This window comes from Thunnus albacares, chromosome 12 (genome assembly GCF_914725855.1).
Source record: "Thunnus albacares chromosome 12, fThuAlb1.1, whole genome shotgun sequence".
In the NCBI taxonomy this organism is placed as follows: Eukaryota; Metazoa; Chordata; class Actinopteri; order Scombriformes; family Scombridae; genus Thunnus; species Thunnus albacares.
In genome coordinates, this window is record NC_058117.1 from 33,568,056 (window position 1) to 33,592,280 (window position 24,225).

At 37.2% G+C, this 24,225-nt stretch overlaps 2 protein-coding genes across 2 annotated transcripts; one reads left to right on the forward strand and one right to left on the reverse strand.

Annotated features, from left to right (window-relative positions):
* The first annotated feature begins 4,406 nt into the window (after nucleotides 1–4,406).
* trim55a (tripartite motif containing 55a) lies at nucleotides 4,407–16,451 on the forward strand. The gene is made up of 9 exons (XM_044367244.1): nucleotides 4,407–4,631; nucleotides 6,644–6,816; nucleotides 9,228–9,402; nucleotides 11,182–11,277; nucleotides 13,176–13,409; nucleotides 14,254–14,276; nucleotides 14,377–14,501; nucleotides 15,067–15,305; nucleotides 16,001–16,451. The coding sequence occupies exons 1-9, from the start codon at nucleotides 4,512–4,514 to the stop codon at nucleotides 16,082–16,084; spliced, it is 1,269 nt and encodes a 422-aa protein (XP_044223179.1). The 5' UTR covers nucleotides 4,407–4,511; the 3' UTR covers nucleotides 16,085–16,451.
* Nucleotides 16,218–23,489, reverse strand: LOC122993253 (corticoliberin-1-like). The gene is made up of 3 exons (XM_044367247.1): nucleotides 23,284–23,489; nucleotides 20,494–20,554; nucleotides 16,218–17,663 (listed from the first exon to the last, which is right to left on the reverse strand). Exon 3 carries the CDS (start codon nucleotides 17,644–17,646, stop codon nucleotides 17,272–17,274), a length of 375 nt encoding a protein of 124 aa, XP_044223182.1. The 5' UTR covers nucleotides 17,647–17,663; nucleotides 20,494–20,554; nucleotides 23,284–23,489; the 3' UTR covers nucleotides 16,218–17,271.
* Between the last annotated feature and the right edge of the window lie 736 nt (nucleotides 23,490–24,225).

A 24,225-nucleotide genomic window follows, 5' to 3' on the forward strand; every position in this document is an offset into this window, starting at 1 on the left:
ACTGATGTTAACAAGACTAATATCTGGTTTAATAACTGGTGTTAACAAGACTAATATCTGGTTTAATAACTGATGTTAACAAGACTAATATCTGGTTTAATAACTGGTGTTAACAAGACTAATATCTGGTTTAATAACTGATGTTAACAAGACTAATATCTGGTTTAATAACCGGTGTTAACAAGACTAATATCTGGTTTAATAACTGATGTTAACAAGACTAATATCTGGTTTAATAACCGGTGTTAACAAGACTAATATCTGGTTTAATGACTGATGTTAACAAGACTAATATCTGGTTTAATAACTGGCATTAACAAGACTAATATCTGGTTTAATAACCGGTGTTAACAAGACTAATATCTGGTTTAATAACCGGTGTTAACAAGACTAATATCTGGTTTAATAACCGGTGTTAACAAGACTAATATCTGGTTTAATAACTGGAGTTAACAAGACTAATATCTGGTTTAATAACCGGTGTTAACAAGACTAATATCTGGTTTAATAACTGATGTTAACAAGACTAATATCTGGTTTAATAACCGGTGTTAACAAGACTAATATCTGGTTTAATAACCGGTGTTAACAAGACTAATATCTGGTTTAATAACTGATGTTAACAAGACTAATATCTGGTTTAATAACTGATGTTAACAAGACTAATATCTGGTTTAATAACCGATGTTAACAAGACTAATATCTGGTTTAATAACTGGTGTTAACAAGACTAATATCTGGTTTAATAACTGATGTTAACAAGACTAATATCTGGTTTAATAACCGGTGTTAACAAGACTAATATCTGGTTTAATAACCGGTGTTAACAAGACTAATATCTGGTTTAATAACTGATGTTAACAAGACTAATATCTGGTTTAATAACTGATGTTAACAAGACTAATATCTGGTTTAATAACTGGCATTAACAAGACTAATATCTGGTTTAATAACCGGTGTTAACAAGACTAATATCTGGTTTAATAACTGATGTTAACAAGACTAATATCTGGTTTAATAACCGGTGTTAACAAGACTAATATCTGGTTTAATAACTGATGTTAACAAGACTAATATCTGGTTTAATAACCGGTGTTAACAAGACTAATATCTGGTTTAATAACTGATGTTAACAAGACTAATATCTGGTTTAATAACCGGTGTTAACAAGACTAATATCTGGTTTAATAACTGGTGTTAACAAGACTAATATCTGGTTTAATAACTGGCATTAACAAGACTAATATCTGGTTTAATAACTGATGTTAACAAGACTAATATCTGGTTTAATAACTGATGTTAACAAGACTAATATCTGGTTTAATAACTGATGTTAACAAGACTAATATCTGGTTTAATAACCGGTGTTAACAAGACTAATATCTGGTTTAATAACCGGTGTTAACAAGACTAATATCTGGTTTAATAACTGATGTTAACAAGACTAATATCTGGTTTAATAACTGATGTTAACAAGACTAATATCTGGTTTAATAACCGATGTTAACAAGACTAATATCTGGTTTAATAACTGGCATTAACAAGACTAATATCTGGTTTAATAACCGGTGTTAACAAGACTAATATCTGGTTTAATAACTGATGTTAACAAGACTAATATCTGGTTTAATAACTGATGTTAACAAGACTAATATCTGGTTTAATAACCGATGTTAACAAGACTAATATCTGGTTTAATAACTGGCATTAACAAGACTAATATCTGGTTTAATAACCGGTGTTAACAAGACTAATATCTGGTTTAATAACTGATGTTAACAAGACTAATATCTGGTTTAATAACCGGTGTTAACAAGACTAATATCTGGTTTAATAACCGGTGTTAACAAGACTAATATCTGGTTTAATAACTGGCATTAACAAGACTAATATCTGGTTTAATAACCGCTGTTAACAAGACTAATATCTGGTTTAATAACTGATGTTAACAAGACTAATATCTGGTTTAATAACCGCTGTTAACAAGACTAATATCTGGTTTAATAACTGATGTTAACAAGACTAATATCTGGTTTAATAACTGATGTTAACAAGACTAATATCTGGTTTAATAACCGGTGTTAACAAGACTAATATCTGGTTTAATAACTGATGTTAACAAGACTAATATCTGGTTTAATAACTGGTGTTAACAAGACTAATATCTGGTTTAATAACCGGTGTTAACAAGACTAATATCTGGTTTAATAACTGGCATTAACAAGACTAATATCTGGTTTAATAACTGGCATTAACAAGACTAATATCTGGTTTAATAACTGATGTTAACAAGACTAATATCTGGTTTAATAACTGATGTTAACAAGACTAATATCTGGTTTAATAACCGGTGTTAACAAGACTAATATCTGGTTTAATAACTGATGTTAACAAGACTAATATCTGGTTTAATAACTGATGTTAACAAGACTAATATCTGGTTTAATAACCGGTGTTAACAAGACTAATATCTGGTTTAATAACCGGTGTTAACAAGACTAATATCCACAAAAACAAACAATGATAAATGTCTGTATCTTGTGTACAGAAGATTCTTTGGAGCTCCGTAGATTTCATAGATTTCACCAGATATCAGACTGTTCCTTTGATGAAATTATAATTACAGTGCAGCATCCATCCAGAGCCTTTAAATTCAAATATCTGATTACAGTGACGCTCTGATTGGTTGTTGGATGTTGACGCAGAGCGATGAAGGAGAGGCGGAGCTTAAACCAGCAGGATCAGCTGATTGTTCTGTCGATGTAAATAATGTTGTTGATATTTATTTGTGTATGAAGCGCGTGCAGAGTGTGAACTAAAGCCTGAGATGAGCAGATGACACCTGTGATCATGTGATGTGATGATGTCATTCCACACACCTGTTTTTTTTTTCAGATTAGCATTAATTAATCATTGATAAGGAGACGTTCATCCAAACACAGCTGTTCTCTTCACTGATTGGATTATCTGTACAACAAATCTAATGTTCCCTCAAATGTTTTGTTTTAAAATAAATGTACACAAAAATATGTCAAAGGAAGTTTTTATTCATAAATTAGAATTTTGAACTTTTTTTTTTTAGATTTCTGCAATAATAGGAATTAAATTTATAATAAAAAGTCATTATTATCCTTATATTGTAAATACTTACAGACAATATAAACAGACAAACAAAATAAATAAAAATAATAAATCATAATTTTGCTTTACTTGCTATTTCATCACCATTATTATTATCATTTATAATAATAATAATAATAATAATAATAATAATAATAATAATAATAATAATAATAATAATAATAATAATGTAAAATTATTATTTGTAATTTAATCTATATTTTTTCTTTGTGTGGCAGAATTTAGCTTCCATACTTTTGATCTTCTGAAGGAAAAACTTTAAATTTATGAATCAATTTAAAACACTATAAATAAATTTCTTTCATCTTATTAGACATTAAAAAATATATTCATGACATGTCAAAATTATGAGATAAATCAGTGTTTAGCTTTACTGTCTTGTAGGTTTTCATTAAAAAGTCACACTTTTGACTTATTATTACAACATTATTTTCTATTCATCTATATTTGTCCTTGCGTGGCAGAAATGAGCTTCCATAATTTAATCTAAAATTCATAAATTAATTTTAAAAAGTTGAAATCTCTTTGGTTTATTTTCTCCTCGGCTACTTTAAATCCTCCAGTGATTCAGTGTCTGTGATGAAACGTGAGCAGCGGACGTGGAGATGAATCCTACATTTCCCATAATGCACCTGGATGGCGTCTTTCATTAGAGCCTCTCTACAGTGGCTGTTTTACCATGTTAAGAGTTCCTAAAGCTGCTGGATCTGCAGAGCGTCTGAGTTTGACTTTTCTCGGGAAACTCAAACTTCTCACAGGAAGGAAAATTGATCTGAAGTCACATGACGTCTGGTCTGATACTGATCATTATTACCAGCTATCTCATATACTCATTAAACACATTATAGCTACATGTTGTACACAGTCAGAAACTTACAGTCTGAGTTTATCTGCAGATTCCTGGCAGCAGGTTTTTTGTACATTATTGTTTATATGCAGTGAAACTAGTTTATGGTCACAAACAACAAAATATATAAAAATATGTTTTCCTGCATTCAGTTCATGCTCATGTTCATGCTGTGGACTGTCCCTTTAACAAACTGTGACCTGCTTACTCACCCCCCAACCCACCCCCCCCCAACCCCCTCTCCTCTGCTCTGTCATGTCTCCTCGTGACCTTTGACATATAAGGACATGTCGGCACGGCAACGGCTGACGTCTGTCTGTCTAAAAACAGCCTGAGTGCTCTCACTCTGCTGCCCTCAGGCCCCTAACACTACCTCTTCTTCTTCTTCTTCTTCTTCTTCTTTATTTTATTTGTTTCTTTCATCTCTGGAATACCCCCCCCCCCCCCACACCTCCCCCCGCTGCCCCCCCATCCTGTCCGGGTGACGGCGTCTCCCCCCGTGTCCTCGCCGTCATTCAGCACCATGGAGAGCCTGGAGAAGCAGCTCATCTGTCCCATCTGTCTGGAGGTGTTCACCAAGCCGGTGGTCATCCTGCCCTGCCAGCACAACCTCTGCCGCAAGTGTGCCAACGACGTCTTCCAGGTGAGGACGTCCTCCAGGTGAGGACGCCGCGTCCGTCCCCGCCTGAAAGACACCAGCTTCTTTACTCTGTTTGTGCTGAGAGTCTCAGGAAGGTTTCAGGAAGGTTTAGGGAAGGTTTGGGGAGGGTTTGGGAAACGTTTCAGGGAGGTTTCTTGAAGGTTTGGGGATTCTGGAGGTTTGTTGGTTCCAGTTAAACGAGCTGCAGTGACGTCGTGTTTTAAGGCTGTTTGAAAAGTCTCCTTGTTGTTGTGTTCAAGGACACTCCGATATCTGAACTCTGACACAGGGGTGTTTGGGCTGCATGTTGACACTCAGGCTGAAATGTGTCAAAAGGCTCTGATTGATGATCTTATTGATTTCTTGTGTGATCAGATAGTTTCTGATGTAAATCTGTTTATTTATCTGCTTCTGAAGAGTTTCATAGAAAACTAAAACTGATCTCAGTCCCTTCAGTGTTTATCTAACAGACACACTGGATCCTTCTTGATATGAGACGACAGTTTCACTGATACCAATTTATTTTTAAATGCATTAACTTGAACTTTTCTTATTGTTTAAAACTATTTTTTGTTCCTTATATGTGAAATGATTCACTAAGACGCTGTGATCAGATGCTCTTCATGGTTTTCTTTTATGTTTCAGCCTGTAAATATCTTTCACAACTAATTACTTCAAACTAATGACCTGTTTTCAGTCATATGATCACTGTTCCTTTATAGATTGATTATTTTTGTTTAGTCTAAAGTTGCAACTGTTCTGTTTTTGTTACTTTGTTGTTTGTTTGTTTTGTCATTGTTGTGTTCGTGTTATTGTGTTTTTTACTGTTTGTTTTGTGAGTGTTTGTTTGGGACCAACATCTCAAAGGGTTTTATCCTGATATAACACATTTATAACTAAAGCATGTTTGTATTGATTTATTATCTGCAGATCAGTAACATCAACGCTGTCGCTGAAAAATATCAATAAATTCACATGAATCTTTTCAAAACTTCTCTTGATTTAAAAACAACAGAAGTGGTCAGTGTGATGCTGTTCAGCGGTCCCTGAACGCACCATCACACAGTCACACTTTATGATAATAACGACAATAATCATTTATTAGTTTCACACACAAAATAAATCATAAAGAAACAAAACAAAAACACAAATAAAAAGTCAAACACGACATTTTAAGATGATTCTCAGGTTTAACGATTAAAGTTACCCGCTTGTTCTGGTGCTTTCAACCATATCACATGGTCTTCATTGGCAGTTGTCATTTAACTATTTGAGGCACTTTGAGGATTTCACCTAAAAACAAAAGCATATAATCAAAAATGACAGTACTCATTATGCAGACTGGCTCCTCTAAGATACTATTAAATATGTAATATTATTATTATTATTATTATTATTATTATTATTACTGATGCTGCAGCACAGCTGATAGACTGAATGTTTCATCTTTCAGAAGTAAAAATTAAAAAAAAAAAATCCTATTTAATAAACTCAGAAGATGTTTTGGAATCTGAAGTAATAAATAACTGCAGCTGTTCAGATAAATGTGCTGCAGGAAAAACTGTAAATATTCAAGTAAAGTTCAAGAACTTCAAATGTGTTTATTTATTTTCCAGTTTATTGATATTTTATATTATTCATTAAAGAAGAAAAACTATTTATTTATTTAATAACTATTTATTTAATATTGTCCTTTTTGAGCTTCCATATATTCTGCACAGGAGACATGAACAACAAAACATAAACATGCGTTTACATGAATCTGATCAAAAACTAAAAGGAACGAATGAATAAAGAGCTCAAGGAATGAAAACTTTAATCTGAAGATTCTTTAGTTCTTTAGTCAAAACGTTTATCAGATTAATATGATGACATGAAAACATTATTTATTTAATATACACACTATCTAATCTGATTATTAATTATAGATCACTGGTTTATTTTATATCTCATCATGTGATTGGTTCATCATTTTTTAAAGCCGTCTACCTGTCTGATGCCCCTCCCCCCTGCAGGCGGCCAACCCCTACCTGACGACCAGGAGCGGCTCCACAGTGACGTCCGGCGGTCGTTTCCGCTGCCCGTCCTGCCGCCATGAGGTGGTTCTGGATCGCCACGGCGTCTACGGACTGCAGAGAAACCTGCTGGTGGAGAACATCATCGACATGTACAAACAGGGCTCCACCAGGTAACACACCTGTACAAACAACAACAACAACAACAACAACAACAACATGTTCTCACTGGTTTTATGTTTCATTCACAGAATGACATCATAGTTGACAGGAAGATTACAAATTAAGAGCCCTGTGACACTATAATCCTTTCAAAATATGATCCTTTATTTACCGCAGTTACTGTTAACTGGTTAATTAAAGGTTATCATTGTCCTGTTAACTGGTTAATTAAAGGTTATCATTGTCCTGTTAACTGGTTAATTAAAGGTTATCATTGTCCTGTTAACTGGTTAACTAAAGGTTAGCATTGTCCTGTTAACTGGTTAATTAAAGGTTAGCATTGTCCTGTTAACTGGTTAATTAAAGGTTATCATTGTCCTGTAACATGTTAGCTTAGAGTGCTAACTGTACCTCTATGTCAAAGTGCATAGCTGTCAGCTAGCTGCATGCTAAATTAAACCTGCAGTCTGGAACTTTGACATATAAATGAATGTCCGTTACATTCAAGCCAAACAAGCTGATCACCAGCAGGCAAACCTCTCTGTTCTTCACAGAGTGTTGAAATCTCATGTCAGGCACCACATTCCTGCACTGGCCGTCTTGTGTCGAGTCGTCTTGTGGGGGTTTATTCACCGTTTTACAGCTGCAACAGTAGGTTATAGCCAGTATGCACTGGCCATCAGGCATACTGGGACAAATCCCAGTGGATCATCAAAAAATACATTTTTGGGACGGTTGGCCTGGTTTGAGCGGTCCTCTCTGTGTTCCTGTCAGGCTGTTTTCAGACCAGATCAGGTGTTGCTGCAGGGTTGAGCAGAGGTGTTCGGGCGTGTTTGTACTCTAGAACGTAACCACTGTGAAACAATCATAAAATAATGTTTTATTGATCTGATTCACCAGCTCCACCAGCGCTCCCTCTCTTCATTCACTCTCTAGCTCACTCGACTACAGCTGCTCTCTCTCTTTTTCTCTCATCTTTTTTAAAATGAATCAGGAAGCAGACAGAAAAGTCTAACTTAACGTTTAACGTTATCAAATGAAGAAAAATGTCCTCCCCTCATCCTGGTAACGTCTTTGTACTCAGGCAATCACAGCCAGTCACCCCCCTTTACCCTCACTGCACTCTCACTGGAGAAACTAAAGTCCTGTACTCCAGCTTTAAACTGTTTGCATGGTTTAGCAGAAACACTCTTAGTTAGCCTCTAGGTCCAGTTAGCCTAGCTTTAGCCTCTAGGTCCAGTTAGCCTAGCTTTAGCCTCTAGGTCCAGTTAGCTTAGATTTAGCTTCTAGTTCCAGTTAGCTTAGAGTTAGCCTCTAGTTTCAGTTAGCTTAGAGTTGGTCTCTAGGACTAGTTAGCTTAGAGTTAGCCTCTAGTTCCAGTTAGCTTAGAGTTGGTCTCTAGGACTAGTTAGCTTAGAGTTAGCCTCTAGTTCCAGTTAGCTTAGTTTCCCACTGCTTCCAGTGTTTATGCTAAGCTCAGCTAACCATGTCTGGTCTCTAGTTCAACCGGATGTTTACAGTGATCTTCATGACGACAGGCGACAGCTTTAACAGGTGTAACAGACTGAGTCTATTTTTATTAGTGGGTCAGTAAAGCAGCTCAAACTCTAAACACATGTTTTAAATGGTGTTTGTGGGACCCTGGACACGTCAGCTGTCACGTTTCTGCTCAGTATGGGAGAAGAAAATGTTCAATATTAAATAATCACATGAATAAAACAGATTTATGAATGTAAAGTATAAAAATCAGACCGTTTGTTCAGTCCGTCAGTGCTCACATGTAATGATCATTATTCAGTGTGAATTATAAACAACTGATACTGTGACATTATTATTTAAGACAAAAACATTGTTTTATTCTATTCTTAGGGAGCATTTTTAAAATCTGGATAAAAGATTAAAAAACATTATTTTATTCTTTGTAACTTCTAGGTCCTGTTAATCCTCTGACATATGTGTATATAAATACTCAATGATTAGTGATCAGTATGAACTATTATGTCATAGTTTTTTTGGAATTCATTTTTATTATATTATTTTATTTCAACGTGTCTTTTTCAAAAGTCAAATGTATAATTTATTGATAAAAACTCACATTATGAAATAAAACTTTCAGTATGAAAATGCCAAGAAAAAACAATTAAATAATAATAAATAAAATGAATTCCAGTTAAATTTAATAATGTGGATAATGTGAAACAGTAAAGTCGAGTTTAACAAGATGTTGGATTATTTTACAATTTGTTGTTTTATTTCTATATTTTATTCTATTTTGTCATATGATTTTTAATGTTGTGTTATTATATTTTTTTATTTAATATTGGACATTTTGGTCTTCCATACCCTCCAGAGAGTCGGATGTTATAACTGTCACAGTTTCAGTTAATGCAGAACGTTAAACATCCACCTGTCTGTCTCTCAGCACTAAAGCGCCTCCGGAGGTGAAGGTGGAGCCGATGTGTGAGGAGCATGAAGACGAGAAGATCAACATCTACTGCGTCACCCACAGCATTCCCACCTGTTCTCTCTGTAAGGTGTTCGGAGCTCACAAAGACTGCGAGGTCGCTCCGCTGGACAGTGTCTTCAACAAACAGAAGGTGAACAAAGCAGCAGTGTAACTCAGATCCGTTACTGCAGTAAAAGTACATCAGTATTATTAGGAACACTACAACTGTAGGTCAGTGTAACGCTTCTCAGTTCACTTTCACATATAAGACATGAAGTTCAAGCGACCATCTCGTCATTCTCACACAAACTTTACTTGACAGCCTCCCACCCTGAGCGTGACGTGAATAGGGTCCATTGCATGGATACATAGAGAAGTAGATACAGTGTCATTAGGCGGGGCCCCATTCATTCCTATGAAAGTCACTCAGTGGCGCTCTACGGGCCCAATGCGCACATGGAGCATGCTCACTAGCGACTTCCGGTTTAGCCTTCTGGCTAACTTGTATGGAGATAAAATGATTCAATCGTGCGGCTCTTCTAGACTTTCCAAATGTGACTGCAGAGGTTGTAAATATTTGGTTGAAAATCTATTTTTTAAATTTACTTACTTATTCTTTAATGTTCTTTATATTTCTTTATCTTTCCAAATTTATTTTTTTATCCTTATTCTTTTTTATGACTCCATAGGATGGTGACATGTAAATGTAAATGCAGCAGGGGAAGAAAATCAAATGTCATATGCTGTTTTCATTTTCATTTCCAAATTGTTAGAAAATTGCATATTAATTTTAATTGTGACTTAAATATTGCTTGCACAAATGGAAAATTAGGCAACATTGTTGATATTGCATTTTAATTGTCCACTGTACAGCTGGGTATGACTTTAAAAACTAAATGTCAAACTGCTTTTCTGTTTTCATTTTAATATTGTCATAAAAGTATGTGGAAATTAAAAAGCATTTTCATTTTCAGTTTTACTAAAATAATACAAAGAGGTGGAAAATTATAATGCATCTTGCTGAATTACATTTTCATTTTCAAGTTTATATTATCATTTTAGTTAAGTCTCCTTTGGGCTTCCGTAAAAAAAACAAAGTGAGGCAAACAACATGCAAATTATGTATAATGGAAGCAATTAATAATAACAATGTTAAGCAGCCAATCAGTGCAAACAGTCAGACACATAACAGGTAAGACCAGGTCACTCTCTGTGTGATAGATGCAGTTCTGTAACTGTATCTACTGTAAATCTGTGTGTGCATAATCCATCCATCCATTTTCTTTACCACTAATCCTCTAGAGGGTGGCGGGGGAGCTGGAGCTAATCCCAGTTGACACTGGACGAGAGGTGGAGTTCACCTGGACAGTCAATCACAGGGCTAACGTATAGCATAGAAACAGACAACCACTCACACTCACACTTACATTCACACCTATTGGCAATTTAGAGTCACCAGTTAGGCACAGCGAGAACATGCAGACTCCACACAGAAAGGCCCCAGCCGGCCGGTGGGTTTGAACCCAGAACCCTCTTACTGTGAGGTGACAGTGCCAAACACTGCACCACCGTGTGTGCACAATCAGATGTGTAAATGTGTGAAAGAATCTCCAAATGTGTATTCAGATTTTCAAGTGAAAAGAGATTTGAGATACATGAGTATATAGATCTGTAAATATGCACATAGATCTACAACTTGAGCCTCATAACTCTTCAAAAACTCCACAACTTGCTAACAAACCACAAAACATCAGCCGTGTTTTCCTGTTTTTGGTCATTTGGTGCTGCTCATCACTATGGAAACACTGGTCAGCAGGTGACACTGATTTTTAACATGGAAACGTGGTTCTTTGGTCAGGTCTTTATTTTGAGTGAATCTGTGTAACTTATGAAATTCATCTCAGACTGATCCTGCGTTCTGATTGGACAGACGGAGTTGACGGACTGCATCTCCATGCTGGTCGGGAACAATGAGAGGATTCAGGCCATCATCAGTCAGCTGGAGGAAACCTGCAGAGCCGTTGATGTGAGTTTATTCACCCACAAAAGAAGAAGAAGCATCACATTCATAGGCTGTGTTCAAAATCGCACACTAACGTACCGCCTACTAAATTAACCATTAAGTAAGCCACCACCAGCAGACAGTTCAGCCCCATTGAAAGAGAAATATACTCAAGCAAGACAGTCATCTGATCACATTCCAGGTCTGAAAAGTGAAGCCAGTGTGGAAGTGACTGAAACCTGCATTCTCTCTAACGGCCAGCAGGGGGCGACTCCACTGGCTCTAGAAGAGGTCTGATTGTATGGAAGTCTATGAGAAAATGACCCTACTTCTCACTTGATTTATTACCTCAGTAAACACTTTCCTGATGAGTTTATGGTCCCATTAAGAGTAAAATAGACGATAAAGCAGCGTATGCTTTAGGGCGGGGCTATAATGTGATTAACAAGTCGCTACCATGGCAGAATGTTGGTTAGGTAACGTAACCATGGTGTGACCCCAGATTCACAGCTTATAGCCGTAGCCGTTGCTATTTCAGTGTTTCAACTCATAAAAGTTCATCGTAACATTTTGGTCCTAAAAAAGTCTTGTTCAGCGTTTGTTTGCACTAAAGACCCTCTAAGGAGTCAGCAGTTCAGTTTCTCCAGTACTTACAGTACATGTTACATTTTGTTTTAATGGTTTTAAGCCTATTTTTCGCTGAAAAACTTTGCATTATCATTATGACAGTTAACCACAGACTGTAAATGCACCATGCTAACCAAGATAGCAGCTAGCGCTAGGGTTAGCTCCACCCTCTTGTCCAAATATGGTCACTGCTGGCTACAAAATATCACAATGGCAAAGGTCAAAATGCCAAACCTGAGGCTTCAAAACAGGAGTCCACAAACACGGTCCATTATTTTCTACAGGCTATGGTAAGCTCACGCCACATACTCAGAAATTCTTGCTAATCTAGTTTACATCCAAGCATTTCTCGCATACACAAAATCCACATACTATGCAGTCGGAGCGCACAACATTCTCAATTTGACATCATACTTAGTATGAATCGTATGTTATTATGTGATTTCCAACACATTCATACTCACAGCTGCTGTCATGATCACGTACCTGCAGCAGGATTTATGACATCACAAGTAGTTTGGAGACAGTCGTGGTCCGGTATGCAGCTGACACACGTGTGATGTGGAAGCTTGAAGCCTCCAGTGAACAAACAGTGAGGATGAACTTTACAGTGAAGGAGGAAACATCTGGTGTCCAGCAGGAAAACTAAATCAACAAAATTCACAGATTCTGGAGTTTTACATGAAGGAGAAGAGGATGTTTTAAAAACACAACAATAGCGATCTATAACCATTCATTCATATTTTTATAAACTCATCATGTATAAATATTATTTTCTAAAGTAATTTCAGCAGCCAGATAATGTAGTGGAGTAAAAATATAAAATAGCATGAATGGAAATACTCATTAAAGTACAAGTACCTCAGACTCTTACATATGGTGGATTGGACAGTTTACTTACACACCACAATGTTCAGAAAAATACACAAAGACAACAAGCCGGACAAAGATAATGAAACATAAACATATCACTATTATGTAGATGTATGTAGATTCATACAACAAGTGGACAACAACATACAATGTCTCCAGATTATACAAGTGAAAACTGTTCCTGTAAACTGGATATAAATGGTTCATATACGAGCTGCTCAAATATACAGGAATGAATGATGTGTATGCTTAAAACTGAAATAAATATGTGTAATTTATAGGTGGGTATTGTAGTGTTACAGGGTTACTGCACAGTGCCTGAATGAACTGTTCATCAGGGTAACAGCGAGGAGGAAGAAACTGTTCTGGTGTCTGGTGGTTTATGTGACGTACAGAGTAAATGTGCTTCTCTGTGTTTTCAGGAGAACGGTCGCAGACAGAAGTCAAAGGTGTGCGAGAGGTTTGACCACCTGTTCGCGCTCCTGGAGGAGAGGAAAGGTGAGCTGACGCTGCAGATCAACGCTGAGCAGCAGGAGAAGCTGGACTACATCCGAGGTCTGAGCCGCAAGTACAGCCAGCACCTGGAGGACGCCGCCAAGCTGCTGGAGACCGCCATCCAGACCATGGACGAGTCCGAGATGGCCGTGTTCCTACAGGTGAACCTGAACGCACCGCGACAAGGAACAGCTGTCATAGGATTGGCCGAGAGCCATGTCACAGATATGTCACCATGACAACAGGCTGTGAGCCACAGTCATTCAGCACAGTGTGTGCTAATTGTTAGCATGCTATTATGTTAGCATGAAAACACTTCACATCAGTCAGTGTTAGCATGCTAATATGTGTGTTAGCATCGAGGCGGCTTATATTCAACATGCTAATGTGCTACCATCACTAAATATAGTGTATGCTACAGTATTAGCATGCTAATATGATAGCACAGAGCTACAAGCATTAAATGTAGTGTAGTTGTAAGTGTTAGGATAGAGGCAGCTATCATTCAACATGCTAATGTAACACCATCACTAACTATAGTGTATGCTATAGTGTAAGCATACAGCTATAGTCATTGAATTACACTAATTCTATGTTCTTATCTAATAATATATCAATACATAAACTGTATACTTGTTGCTATAACACCATCTCCAGGAAAATCATCAATAATCAATTAGACCCAAAGCGCTTATCCTCATGAAATAAGCAGCTGTTGGTGCTTTACTGTAGCAGCTGAGCTGATGGGTAACATGCTAGCCAGCAGGTAACATGCCAACGCTAGTCCGTCATGATATCTCTCTGAGCTGCTGATCATCAGTTAAAGTAATGATCACATTCAGGTTTCATCACAGCAGACATCTGTTTGTTTGTTTGTGTGTTTGTTTGTTTGTTTCAGAGCTTTCAGGATGTTTCTCAGCTGTATTTCCGACTTCTTTGAAATTTGAATTCTTATTTTACATTCATATCTACAAACACGTAACATTTCATCTCTTGTTCCCACAGACGGCCAAACCGCTGCTGCAGAAGTGAGTTTCTGATCTTTAATCTCTGGAGTTTTTTTTTTATCTGTCAGACATTTTGTTTTCTTGTCGTGTCTTCATGTCTTCATGTCCTCCTGTCCTCCAGGCTGGCGGAGGGAACCGACACATCTCGGCTGGAAAAAGTTCAGCCTGGCTACGAGAATATGGAGCACTTCACAGCTAACTTTGAGCGCCAGAGGAGAGCGTTGGCCAGTGTCGACTTCATCAAACGTAAGAAACACAGGAAGTCTTCAGTTGACCGTCCAATCAGAGACGAGACACCTGAGTCACACATACGCTAACATGTTACCATGCTCTATGTTTAATGTATTAAGGTCGTTTTATGCTGACGAAGATACTTGTGTGCGAAAGTGTTAGCATGGAGGCTAACAACAGTATACTGAAGTATTATAGTGTTTAACCACTGTAAATGAGTATGCTAACATGTTAGCATGCTATTGTCTTAGCATGAAATTAGTATTATTCAATATAATTCTTGTTAACATGTTAGTGTTAAACTACTATTTTTGACCACAGTGTATGTTCAAGTTTTAGTAGCATGCTAACACAGAGTAAGTAGCATTCAGCTTAGTGTATGCTGATCTGTTAGCATGCTAACAAATAGTGTTATGTGGATCCCATTTCTACATGGACCTACTTGCATGGAGCATGGAGCCACTACCATTTTGCATAGTGTATGCTAACATTTTAGCTTTGTACTAAATGGAAAGAACAACATGCTAGAGTATTAGCATGCTAACTCCTTACTCTTTCCTTCATGTTATTTGACCCTCAGTTGATGACGACGACGACGACGATGATGATGATGACAACAACGATGAGGTCAGAGGGATGACAGCAGGAGGAGCTGAAGGACCCTCAGCCAATCAGCAGCGTCCTCCGTCTGTCCCGCCTCAGACTCCTCCCCCTCAGAGACCTGCAGAGGCCCCGCCCACACAGACGAAAAGCCCCACCCCCTCAGCCAACCAAGCCCCTCCCCCTCTGCCCCTCCCGACCGCCAGCTCCACCCCTCAGGTATGACGTCTCACGCTGCATTCAGGAGCTGTTTGGAAAACTGGCACCTGCGACCAGCAGTTGAAAAAGTACTCAGATCCTTTACTGCAGTAAAAGTACTAATACAGCAATGTAAAAATACTTTAAAAGTCCTGCATGAAGACTCCTACTACGGTAAAAGTACATAAGTATTATGAGCTTGATGTAGTTAAAGTATTGCAGTAAAAGTACATAAGTATTATGAGCTTGATGTAGTTAAAGTACTGCAGTAAAAGTACATAAGTATTATGAGCTTGATGTAGTTAAAGTATTGCAGTAAAAGTACATAAGTATTATGAGCTTGATGTAGTTAAAGTATTGCAGTAAAAGTACATAAGTATTATGAGCTTGATGTAGTTAAAGTATTGCAGTAAAAGTACATAAGTATTATGAGCTTGATGTAGTTAAAGTATTGCAGTAAAAGTACATAAGTATTATGAGCTTGATGTAGTTAAAGTATTGCAGTAAAAGTACATAAGTATTATGAGCTTGATGTAGTTAAAGTATTGCAGTAAAAGTACATAAGTATTATGAGCTTGATGTAGTTAAAGTATTGCAGTAAAAGTAGTGGTTTGGTCCCTCTGACTGATATATTATTATATATGACATCATTAGATTATTAATAGTGAAGCATCAGTAACTTGCATCATGTGACTGAGAATCTTCTTCTTCTGCAGGTTCAGTCTGATCCACAGAACGACTCGGAGGACAAAGACGGACCCAAACACGTCTTCTCCTTCAGCTGGCTCAACCAGAAGTGACACATTTCTTCTTCTCTGCTCTTTTTATAGAACTGCAGGACTTTTTACATTCTCGTATGTTTTTTTAGGCCAAAACCATGAAATGCAGAGTGTCGTCGTTTAAAAAATGCTAAAGATGACTTTTCTTCCTCCGTCAGTCTGACGTCTCAGAACTGAAACCAACAACATTAAAGTCCAGCTGAAGTCATGTGATCGTCCTTCTCTGCAAACACGTGTTACATGTTGTTCCAATGTGCTGTTAATAGTTTTATATTACTAGAAAGAAGGACTCCAGATACGTAAGCAGAAAATAATGTAACACTAGGGGGCGCCATCAGTGGAAACATATTCTTATAAAGTGCCAAATAAATGTTTGTTTTATTATTGATCAGGTTTGATTGAGTCGACTTCTGTTTCTCTCAAACACCAAACTGACACCAGATTTAAAGTCTGGTGGTTTTAATTCTCTACTTCACAACAAGTGTTTCACCAGTGAGTCTAAATCAACTGCATTCACTCTGCAGCTGATCAATAATTTGTGTCAACAGCAGCTTTAAATAGTTTTATTGGAAGTATAAAATGTTCAGGCGGTTCTGCACATGCTCAGATGGTTTTATTACCAACACAGAGTTCAGATATTAGACGGATCCATCAAACTGTCCGTCAGTCCGACTCATTGCTTCTTATTTTATATTTCAGTCTTCAGACGCTGCAGACGACAAAAACACAAAAACACAAAAACACAAAAACAAACCATAATATGTGTGAATGTTAATGAAATAAATCTGCTGTCAGTTGGTTTGTTTGTTCCACAGTCTGAATGTTTTTATTAATAAAGAAACGTTGGTGATTCATCTTTAAAACAGAAACACATGAATAAATAATAAAGTAGAAATAAATTAAAGGCATATTTATATATTTACCAACTTTCATTCATTTAATTATGCACATGATTATCTATTTATGTATTGATTACAACTTCTACTTATCAGTTTTACTATTTAAAATATTACATTATTTGTCTCTATGCAGTTACTAATATATTTTTAATTGATTGATTGATGAATGACTGGTGTTTCTTCCTCTGTAGCTGCTCGTCATTTAAGATTCAATCAGATTGAATTGAATGTTTGGAGGATCAAACGTTAATGATAAAAACACTCGACAGGATGTGAAAAGTTTTTTTGGGTTTTAATCGTCTGGATTCGTCATTTTCCGAAGCTGTCCATCATCTTGCGGTTGCTGTCGGCCTGCTGGGCGACCTGCTCGGCTCGGGCCATCTCCAGAACCTCCCGCAGCAGGTGGAACGTCAGATCCAGAGAGATGGGAGGCTCGTCGGACCGCTTCTCCTTCTCCCGCAGGAGGCGCTGCGTGAGCCGCAGCAGAGTCGAGGAAGAGGAGGAGATGGAGCATGAAGAGGAGGAGAGGAGCTCAGGAGCAGCAGCAGCAGAGGAGGAGGAGGATCCACCTCGTCGGGGGAGGAGGAGGCGGCCGGTGGGGGCGCCGGCGGGCCGACTGTCAGCAGAGCGAGGGAGGAAGACAGCGAGCAGAGCCACGAACCACAACAACACATTCAGCTTCATCTCCAGCGCCGGACAGTCTGATGAAAACAAGAAGAAGAAGAAGAAGCTTTAAAACAGTTTATTTATCTCAACGAGACCACAGGAAGTCTCTAAAGGACCAGTTTGTAGGATTTAGTGACATCTAGTGGTGAGACTGCAGATTACAACCAACTGAACAGGTGATTAAACACTAATTAAAACAAAAGTCTGTTGAATGGATCATTCTGGTGATTTTCTATATTACCGTATTTCCTCTAATAGCCTTTATTTGCCTCAGCAGCCTTTAATGGGAGCAGGCTTCTACTGGAGAGAGGCCTTTATTTATAATTCTCTCTGTTTGTTAAGTATATTTACTCATATTTTAGGAAGCCTCCTTGTTTTTTGATCCACTTGCTCTGTTAAATCTTTGTTACTTCCCATGTAGCTGCTGCCATCTAGTGGCCCTTTAACATCACTACAGCTGACTGAGACATTAACGCCCACAGTGACTGAAACAGGACAATAATCCAGAACAACAAAGTGTTGATTACATTATAATTTAATAAATTCAACATAATTATATTGTTGAATTTATTAAATTAAAGTAGTGGAAATGTACATTATTCTTACCTGGCATGAACATTATATCTTCATTATTTACACCCACAGCTTTAACTAACGTCTTTTATTTGAGAAAATATGATATATTCTTATTCTTAACAAGTACCGTGTATATCTGATTAAAAACATGTCAGTGAGTCTCACCGCTGCACTGGGTCACATGATCCTTCATCATGAAGAGTTTGGTCACGTTAGTTTGTTTAGAAACGGCTCCACAGACTAATAACAGCATCACGTGTTCAGTCTCAGGAGAGTAGTTCTGTGTTCGGCAGACAGACGCCTGCTGCTGCTGCTGCTGCTGCTGCTTGGACTGAAGCTCTTTGGTAAATTTATAATGTCGTACAAAGTTGAAGCACAACAAGCTGGTGAAGCTTCACATCAACAGACCCTGAACTCTTCTATTAATAATGATCAATACATCAGTCAGTCGACAGGTCAGGACTCCTTCTATAGAACTCCCACAACATCTGAAATAAACGCCATGAGACCGATGACGTCTATATCAGCTGATAAGTCTCCATATTTGGCGCAGGCGGGTTGGAACCGGTGCAAAAACGTCCTGAGTACTGATACGGAACCAGATTCTGTCCCGGTGGTCCACAGGCTGCTGGTCCGGACTGGTTTTATGTGCCGATAGTTTTAACAGGAGGGGAAACAGACTTCCACACCACACCGGACCTCTTTTAGACCACTAACTGGACATTTTTTACCATCACGTCGGGCATTTTAGTCCCGTTTAACGGGTTTAACCCAAACTATGATCTCCTGAACACTAACCAGACCTCAACCACCGCCTATTATTGTTCTTTAAATGATTTGTTACGGTACAGCACGTTGAAAAATGACATTAAAGGGCTTCGCAGTGCTGTTTAAATGTGACGTCATGGAGTCCTGATCGAACTTCCGTATGTGATGAAAATATTTTTATTATTCTGTCATTTGTAATATTTAATTAAATTAAACAGTAGTCAAATTCTGTACAATGAAAGTTATTATTTGATGTTGTGGTCTGAGCAGACTGGTTGATTAACTGGTGTCACTGGGGAGCGATCGTCTTCCACTGGGAACCAGAGCTGCAACTAACAACTATTATCATGATCCATTAATCTGTCAATTATTATCTAGATTCATTGATTAGTTGTTTTGTCCACAACATAAAGAGATAAACTGCTAGAAAACTAATAAATCAGCATCTTCTACTAGATTAAATATGATCATTATTTAATGTATATGAATATAAATATGATATATAGAAACACTTCTTACACGTGTTCTACAATATGTAAAAAAACTGTAATATTCTGGCACCAATGAAATACTGTAAAATAACAAAATAAAATACAATTCAGCTCATAAAAATACAGCAATGATTAAAATACAGTTTAAAGCTTTTTTAGCTCTATTTTTTGGCTTTTTAATGATAAATAAGGATATTTCCACCTATAAAACAAAACAATAACACATTTCCTATAAAATGTGCTGCTATAATACAAATAATCACAGAAATATACTGTTATAAATTGAATTTATTACATAATCTCATGTAAAATGTTGTACATTAATCTATATTTAATGTTATTTTACATTAGACGCATAAACTGATTTTTGTATTTTTTCATGTATTGAATGAAAAACTAATAATCTGTAAAAAATTACAGTTTTTAATGTATCTTCATTATTTTACTATAGAAAATATCAAACAGACGACGTTGGTAGTTATTATTTATTGTTGTTATTATTTTTAATACAAACATTTTTCATTCAGCTTTATGTTATATTAATATTATATTAATTATCTAATGAACATCACATCGGTTTCTATGAGGTTATATATATATATATATATATATATATATATATATATATATATATATATATATATATATATATATTTAAAAACAATACAGTATTTTAAAACAATAAGTAAAAGATAATAAATAAAAGTCACAATTTATCTGTTTTCATAACTTTTTGTCTCATTTTACTGATTGAACTGATTGAACTGATCAGGTAGAAAAGTCTTAATAAAACCTGTATTATTGTTTTTATTATATTATCATATGTAACACTTGGTTCATATAATATTATATATAATATTATTATGTTTGATTATATTTACTTTACATAAATATAAAATATATTTACTGATGTTTAACAGTTAAACTGTCTTATTTATTATATTTATTTATATAAAATGATGATTTCAGATCCTGATGTTACTTTACGTGTTTGAATATAAATTAATATTTAAAAAGATTCATTTCTTACCTGATCAGTTTGCTGCTCAGTGTCTTCAGTCACATAGAGACAGTCCAGCAGAGAGTCCGCGCTTTATATGTGTGTGTGTGTGTGTGGGGGGGGGGGGGGGGGGGGGGGGGGGGAATAAACATATAGACAGTATGAACAGAGAAACACACAGAACACAGTTTAAATGTTGCAGATAACGTTCAATAAAATATATTAATATATATATATATATATAGAGAGAGAGTACAGACTCCAGGCGTCTCTGTGTGTGACAGCAGTCAGTCAGTCAGTCAGTCAGTCAGTCAGTCAGTCAGTCAGTCAGTCAGTCAGTGAGGTGCAGCTTCAGGACAGTAAAGTTGACTTTATTGAATAAATATCAGCTGATGTCACATCTTTTCTCTGTAAACAGATATTTACACTTTATTTTATTTTATTAATATAAATGTGAGACTAAGATTGATGTTTAAAACTGACACATGATCGCTCCGTCCTCCTTTCAGTTCGCTGAGTTTGGCCACAAATCAGGTTTCCTGAAACTAATAAAGTATTGATTACTGATCATTCTTATTAGCTCATCTGCTACTCTTCTTCTTCTTCTTCTTCTTCGTCTTCTTCTTCGTCTTCTTCTTCGTCTTCGTCTTCTTCTTCTTCGTCTTCGTCTTCGTCTTCTTCTTCGTCTTCTTCTTCTTCTTCTTCTTCTTCGTCTTCTTCGTCTTCTTCTTCTTCTTCTTCTTCTTCTTCTTCTTCTATGCATTTTGAAACTGGGATGACGGGCTTTTAAATGTAAAACAAACAGTTGAACAAAGACTTAATACGTTTTTCACAGCGTGTCCCAGTCGGGCTTCCGTACCTGCACCTGATTATAACTCAGTGTGAGTATTTTTACCCATTAAATGTTCTTCATCATCAGTTCAGCTGCTCCCTTCAATGTTTTCATAAGAGTCACTGAATATCAGTCTGTCAGGAAACACAGAACGAAGGTTTTTCATGAAGTGAAATAAAGTCTTTGTTCATTTCCTCCAGCAGGTTAAAACCTGGAGAGCAAAATGTTCCCTTCACATATCCTGACCTTCATATTTATTATGTATTAATATTAATGTCTACAAACATTCATTCAGTCGTCTGTCATCGTGTCTGTGACTGTTTAACACTGTCCAGAGAGGAAGGTGGGAGAAAATCACCATCATCATCATCATCATCATCATCATCATCATCATCATCCAGGAGAAAATGAACGCCATGAGAAACAAAATGTTTTTAGATTCATCTCAGTGTTTAAAGTCGATGTTTTACTTTTGTCGAGCAGCTGAGAATCCGAACAGACAGCAGCTGGCCTCCGTGATGCTGAAGGTGACGATGATGATGATGATGTGACCTTTCTCAGCTCAACCGTGACCTTCATCTGCTGCAGGAGAGAAAACACTCAGCAGGACGTCTGCAGACCGGAGACTCGTCTCCAGACGTTTGTTTCACTGAGTTTTCAATAAACAGACACAGAAGAAGAAGAAGAAAAGCTTCACACTCGTCTTCATCTTCATCGTCAGCTGCATGAACCACAACACATCTGATCCCCTGCTGCTCAAACTCCAAAACCACTAAAACCAACATGAATTATGCAGAAAACATTTATTTATTTTTATTTTATTTTATTTGCACACACATAAGATCCAGATAATAAAAACTGAGAGACGTGAAGAAGAACAAGTGAAGAAGAACAACCCTCGACCGGATCACTTCCTGTTCTCAGAGCTTTGATCCATGAAGAAATGATCAACACCAGTTTGATCAGAGAAGAAGAAGAAAGAAGCGTTTTCATTGCAGAGCTGAACGTCACAATTTTATACTGAATTTGGGAAACAGATAAAAGCTGATAAGATGAACATTACAGAGTCATAACAGAGTTTGAGTTACTGCAGCAGGGGTTGGTGTGGGGGGGGGTTGGTGTTGGGGGTTGGTGTGGGGGGGCAGGGATGCCATTCAGTCTTTAATGGAGACATGCAGAGAAATTCTTTAGTAAGTGTTGGGAAAAGTGAACGGGGTTGGTAGCATGTTTATGTTTTTACTAAATGAAAGACACAACAGAGACGCTGATGACAAATTTTCTGTCTGTTGTTTTTCATATAAACATAAACATATAAACATATAAACATATAAAAATATAAACATATAAACATATAGATCAGCCTGACTGGATCCTGATCCAGCGCTCTGTGGCTGTAGGGCTGCTAGCTAAGCCTTTCTTCCCGTTAGCTCCTGTTAGCTCCCGTTAGCTCCCGTTAGCTCCTGTTAGCTCCCGTTAGCTCCCGTTAGCTCCCGTTAGCTCCATGGATGTATAAGGAGAACTGGATACAGGAAGAGCGTCAGGCTGTGTAGTTACAACGTCACGTCAAAAAGACTTTTTCCTACAGACTTACATTGTGAAAGAGACGTCTGTAAATCAGCAGATACATTTTTCTGAGCATCACAACCCGCGAAATGACTCGTCTCACTATCAGAATTAAATCCGTTCGGTCCGATCACATTTAAAAGCCTCGAAGAGCCGCATGATTGAATTGTTTTATCCCCGTTCAAATTAGCCAAAGGGCTAAACCGGAAGTAGCCGACTCGGCTCCCGTTAGCTCCCATTAGCTCCCATTTGCTACCGTAGCAACCATAGCTAACAGGAAGAAAGGCCTCCAGAACTCTAACGACGGGTTTATTCAGGTAGTTTAGTCACTGCAGCGAGTCTTCAGGTTGTGCAACATTCTACATTTATCATAAAGCAACAGGAAGACGTTGGCCACCTAACGAGTTATTATGAGATATAGCTACCGATAGCAACGGGGGAGAAATGCGCCATCCTCTTCCTCTCTTGGTTGACGCGCTTCCTTTGTGTCGTAAATCACGCCTTTATTTTCCCGGCAGACTGAACGTCATGGTGACAGCGAGGCTCTAAACGCTGATGATGTCATTACTCTACAGCCATCACACTGTGCAATCAACAATTACATCATGATGATACGTTTAAACCTTTTAAAGTCGTGTAAAGATAACGAGCTGTCGATGACGTGCGTTCTGGCGTCCCACAGCGTTATATCTGCCGCCATGTTTGGAAGACGAAGACGATCAACCCGTCGAGTTTTAAATGAATCAATATGAGAATTAAATTTGAAGAAGTTAAACAATGATGGTAGACAATAAGGTAAGATCAATATTTCTATAATCAATATTATTTAATGATGTTCCAGACATCAACATTGAGCTCAGACAAACATATGTAATTATATAAATATATGAAGACAGTTATCAGACCAGGCAGGGAGAAAAAACACAACGTCTAGAATTGATCTTTTATCAGAATTCTGTGAAACCTGTTTAACACGTTTCCTCTTTCTGCCAAATGCAGTTTTCTTTTATTGAGAAAATGTTTCTGTTGTTGTTTTGTTGTTGTTTTATTGTTTCACCCGACAAACAAATCAAATCAATCTTTCATTTCTTTGTGTAGATGAAGTGACGTTGTTGTTTAAAGCCTTTAAACAGACGTGCTGCATGTGAACGCTGATTGTTTCATAAATTACAATGAAACTATTTGTGCTGTGTGAGAATGATTGACAGGCATAGCAACAGTAACTAAGGGGCGGGGCTTAATTTTGTTGATTCTTTTGTTCCTTTGCTCACGTTGTTCTTGTGACGTTTTTTGGACAAACTTCTAAAATGTTCTTTTATCATGAAGACGTTGTTGACAGAACGTTGTTGACAGAACGTTGTTGACAG

Coding starts and splice junctions, on each gene's coding strand:
- trim55a (XM_044367244.1), top strand. CDS start 4,512: ATGGAGAGCCTGGAGAAGCAGCTCATCTGTCCCATCTGTCTGGAGGTG. Junction 4,632..6,643: donor GTGCCAACGACGTCTTCCAG/GTGAGGACGTCC, acceptor TCCCCCCTGCAG/GCGGCCAACCCCTACCTGAC. Junction 13,410..14,253: donor AGATGGCCGTGTTCCTACAG/GTGAACCTGAAC, acceptor TTGTTCCCACAG/ACGGCCAAACCGCTGCTGCA.
- LOC122993253 (XM_044367247.1), bottom strand. CDS start 17,646: ATGAAGCTGAATGTGTTGTTGTGGTTCGTGGCTCTGCTCGCTGTCTTC.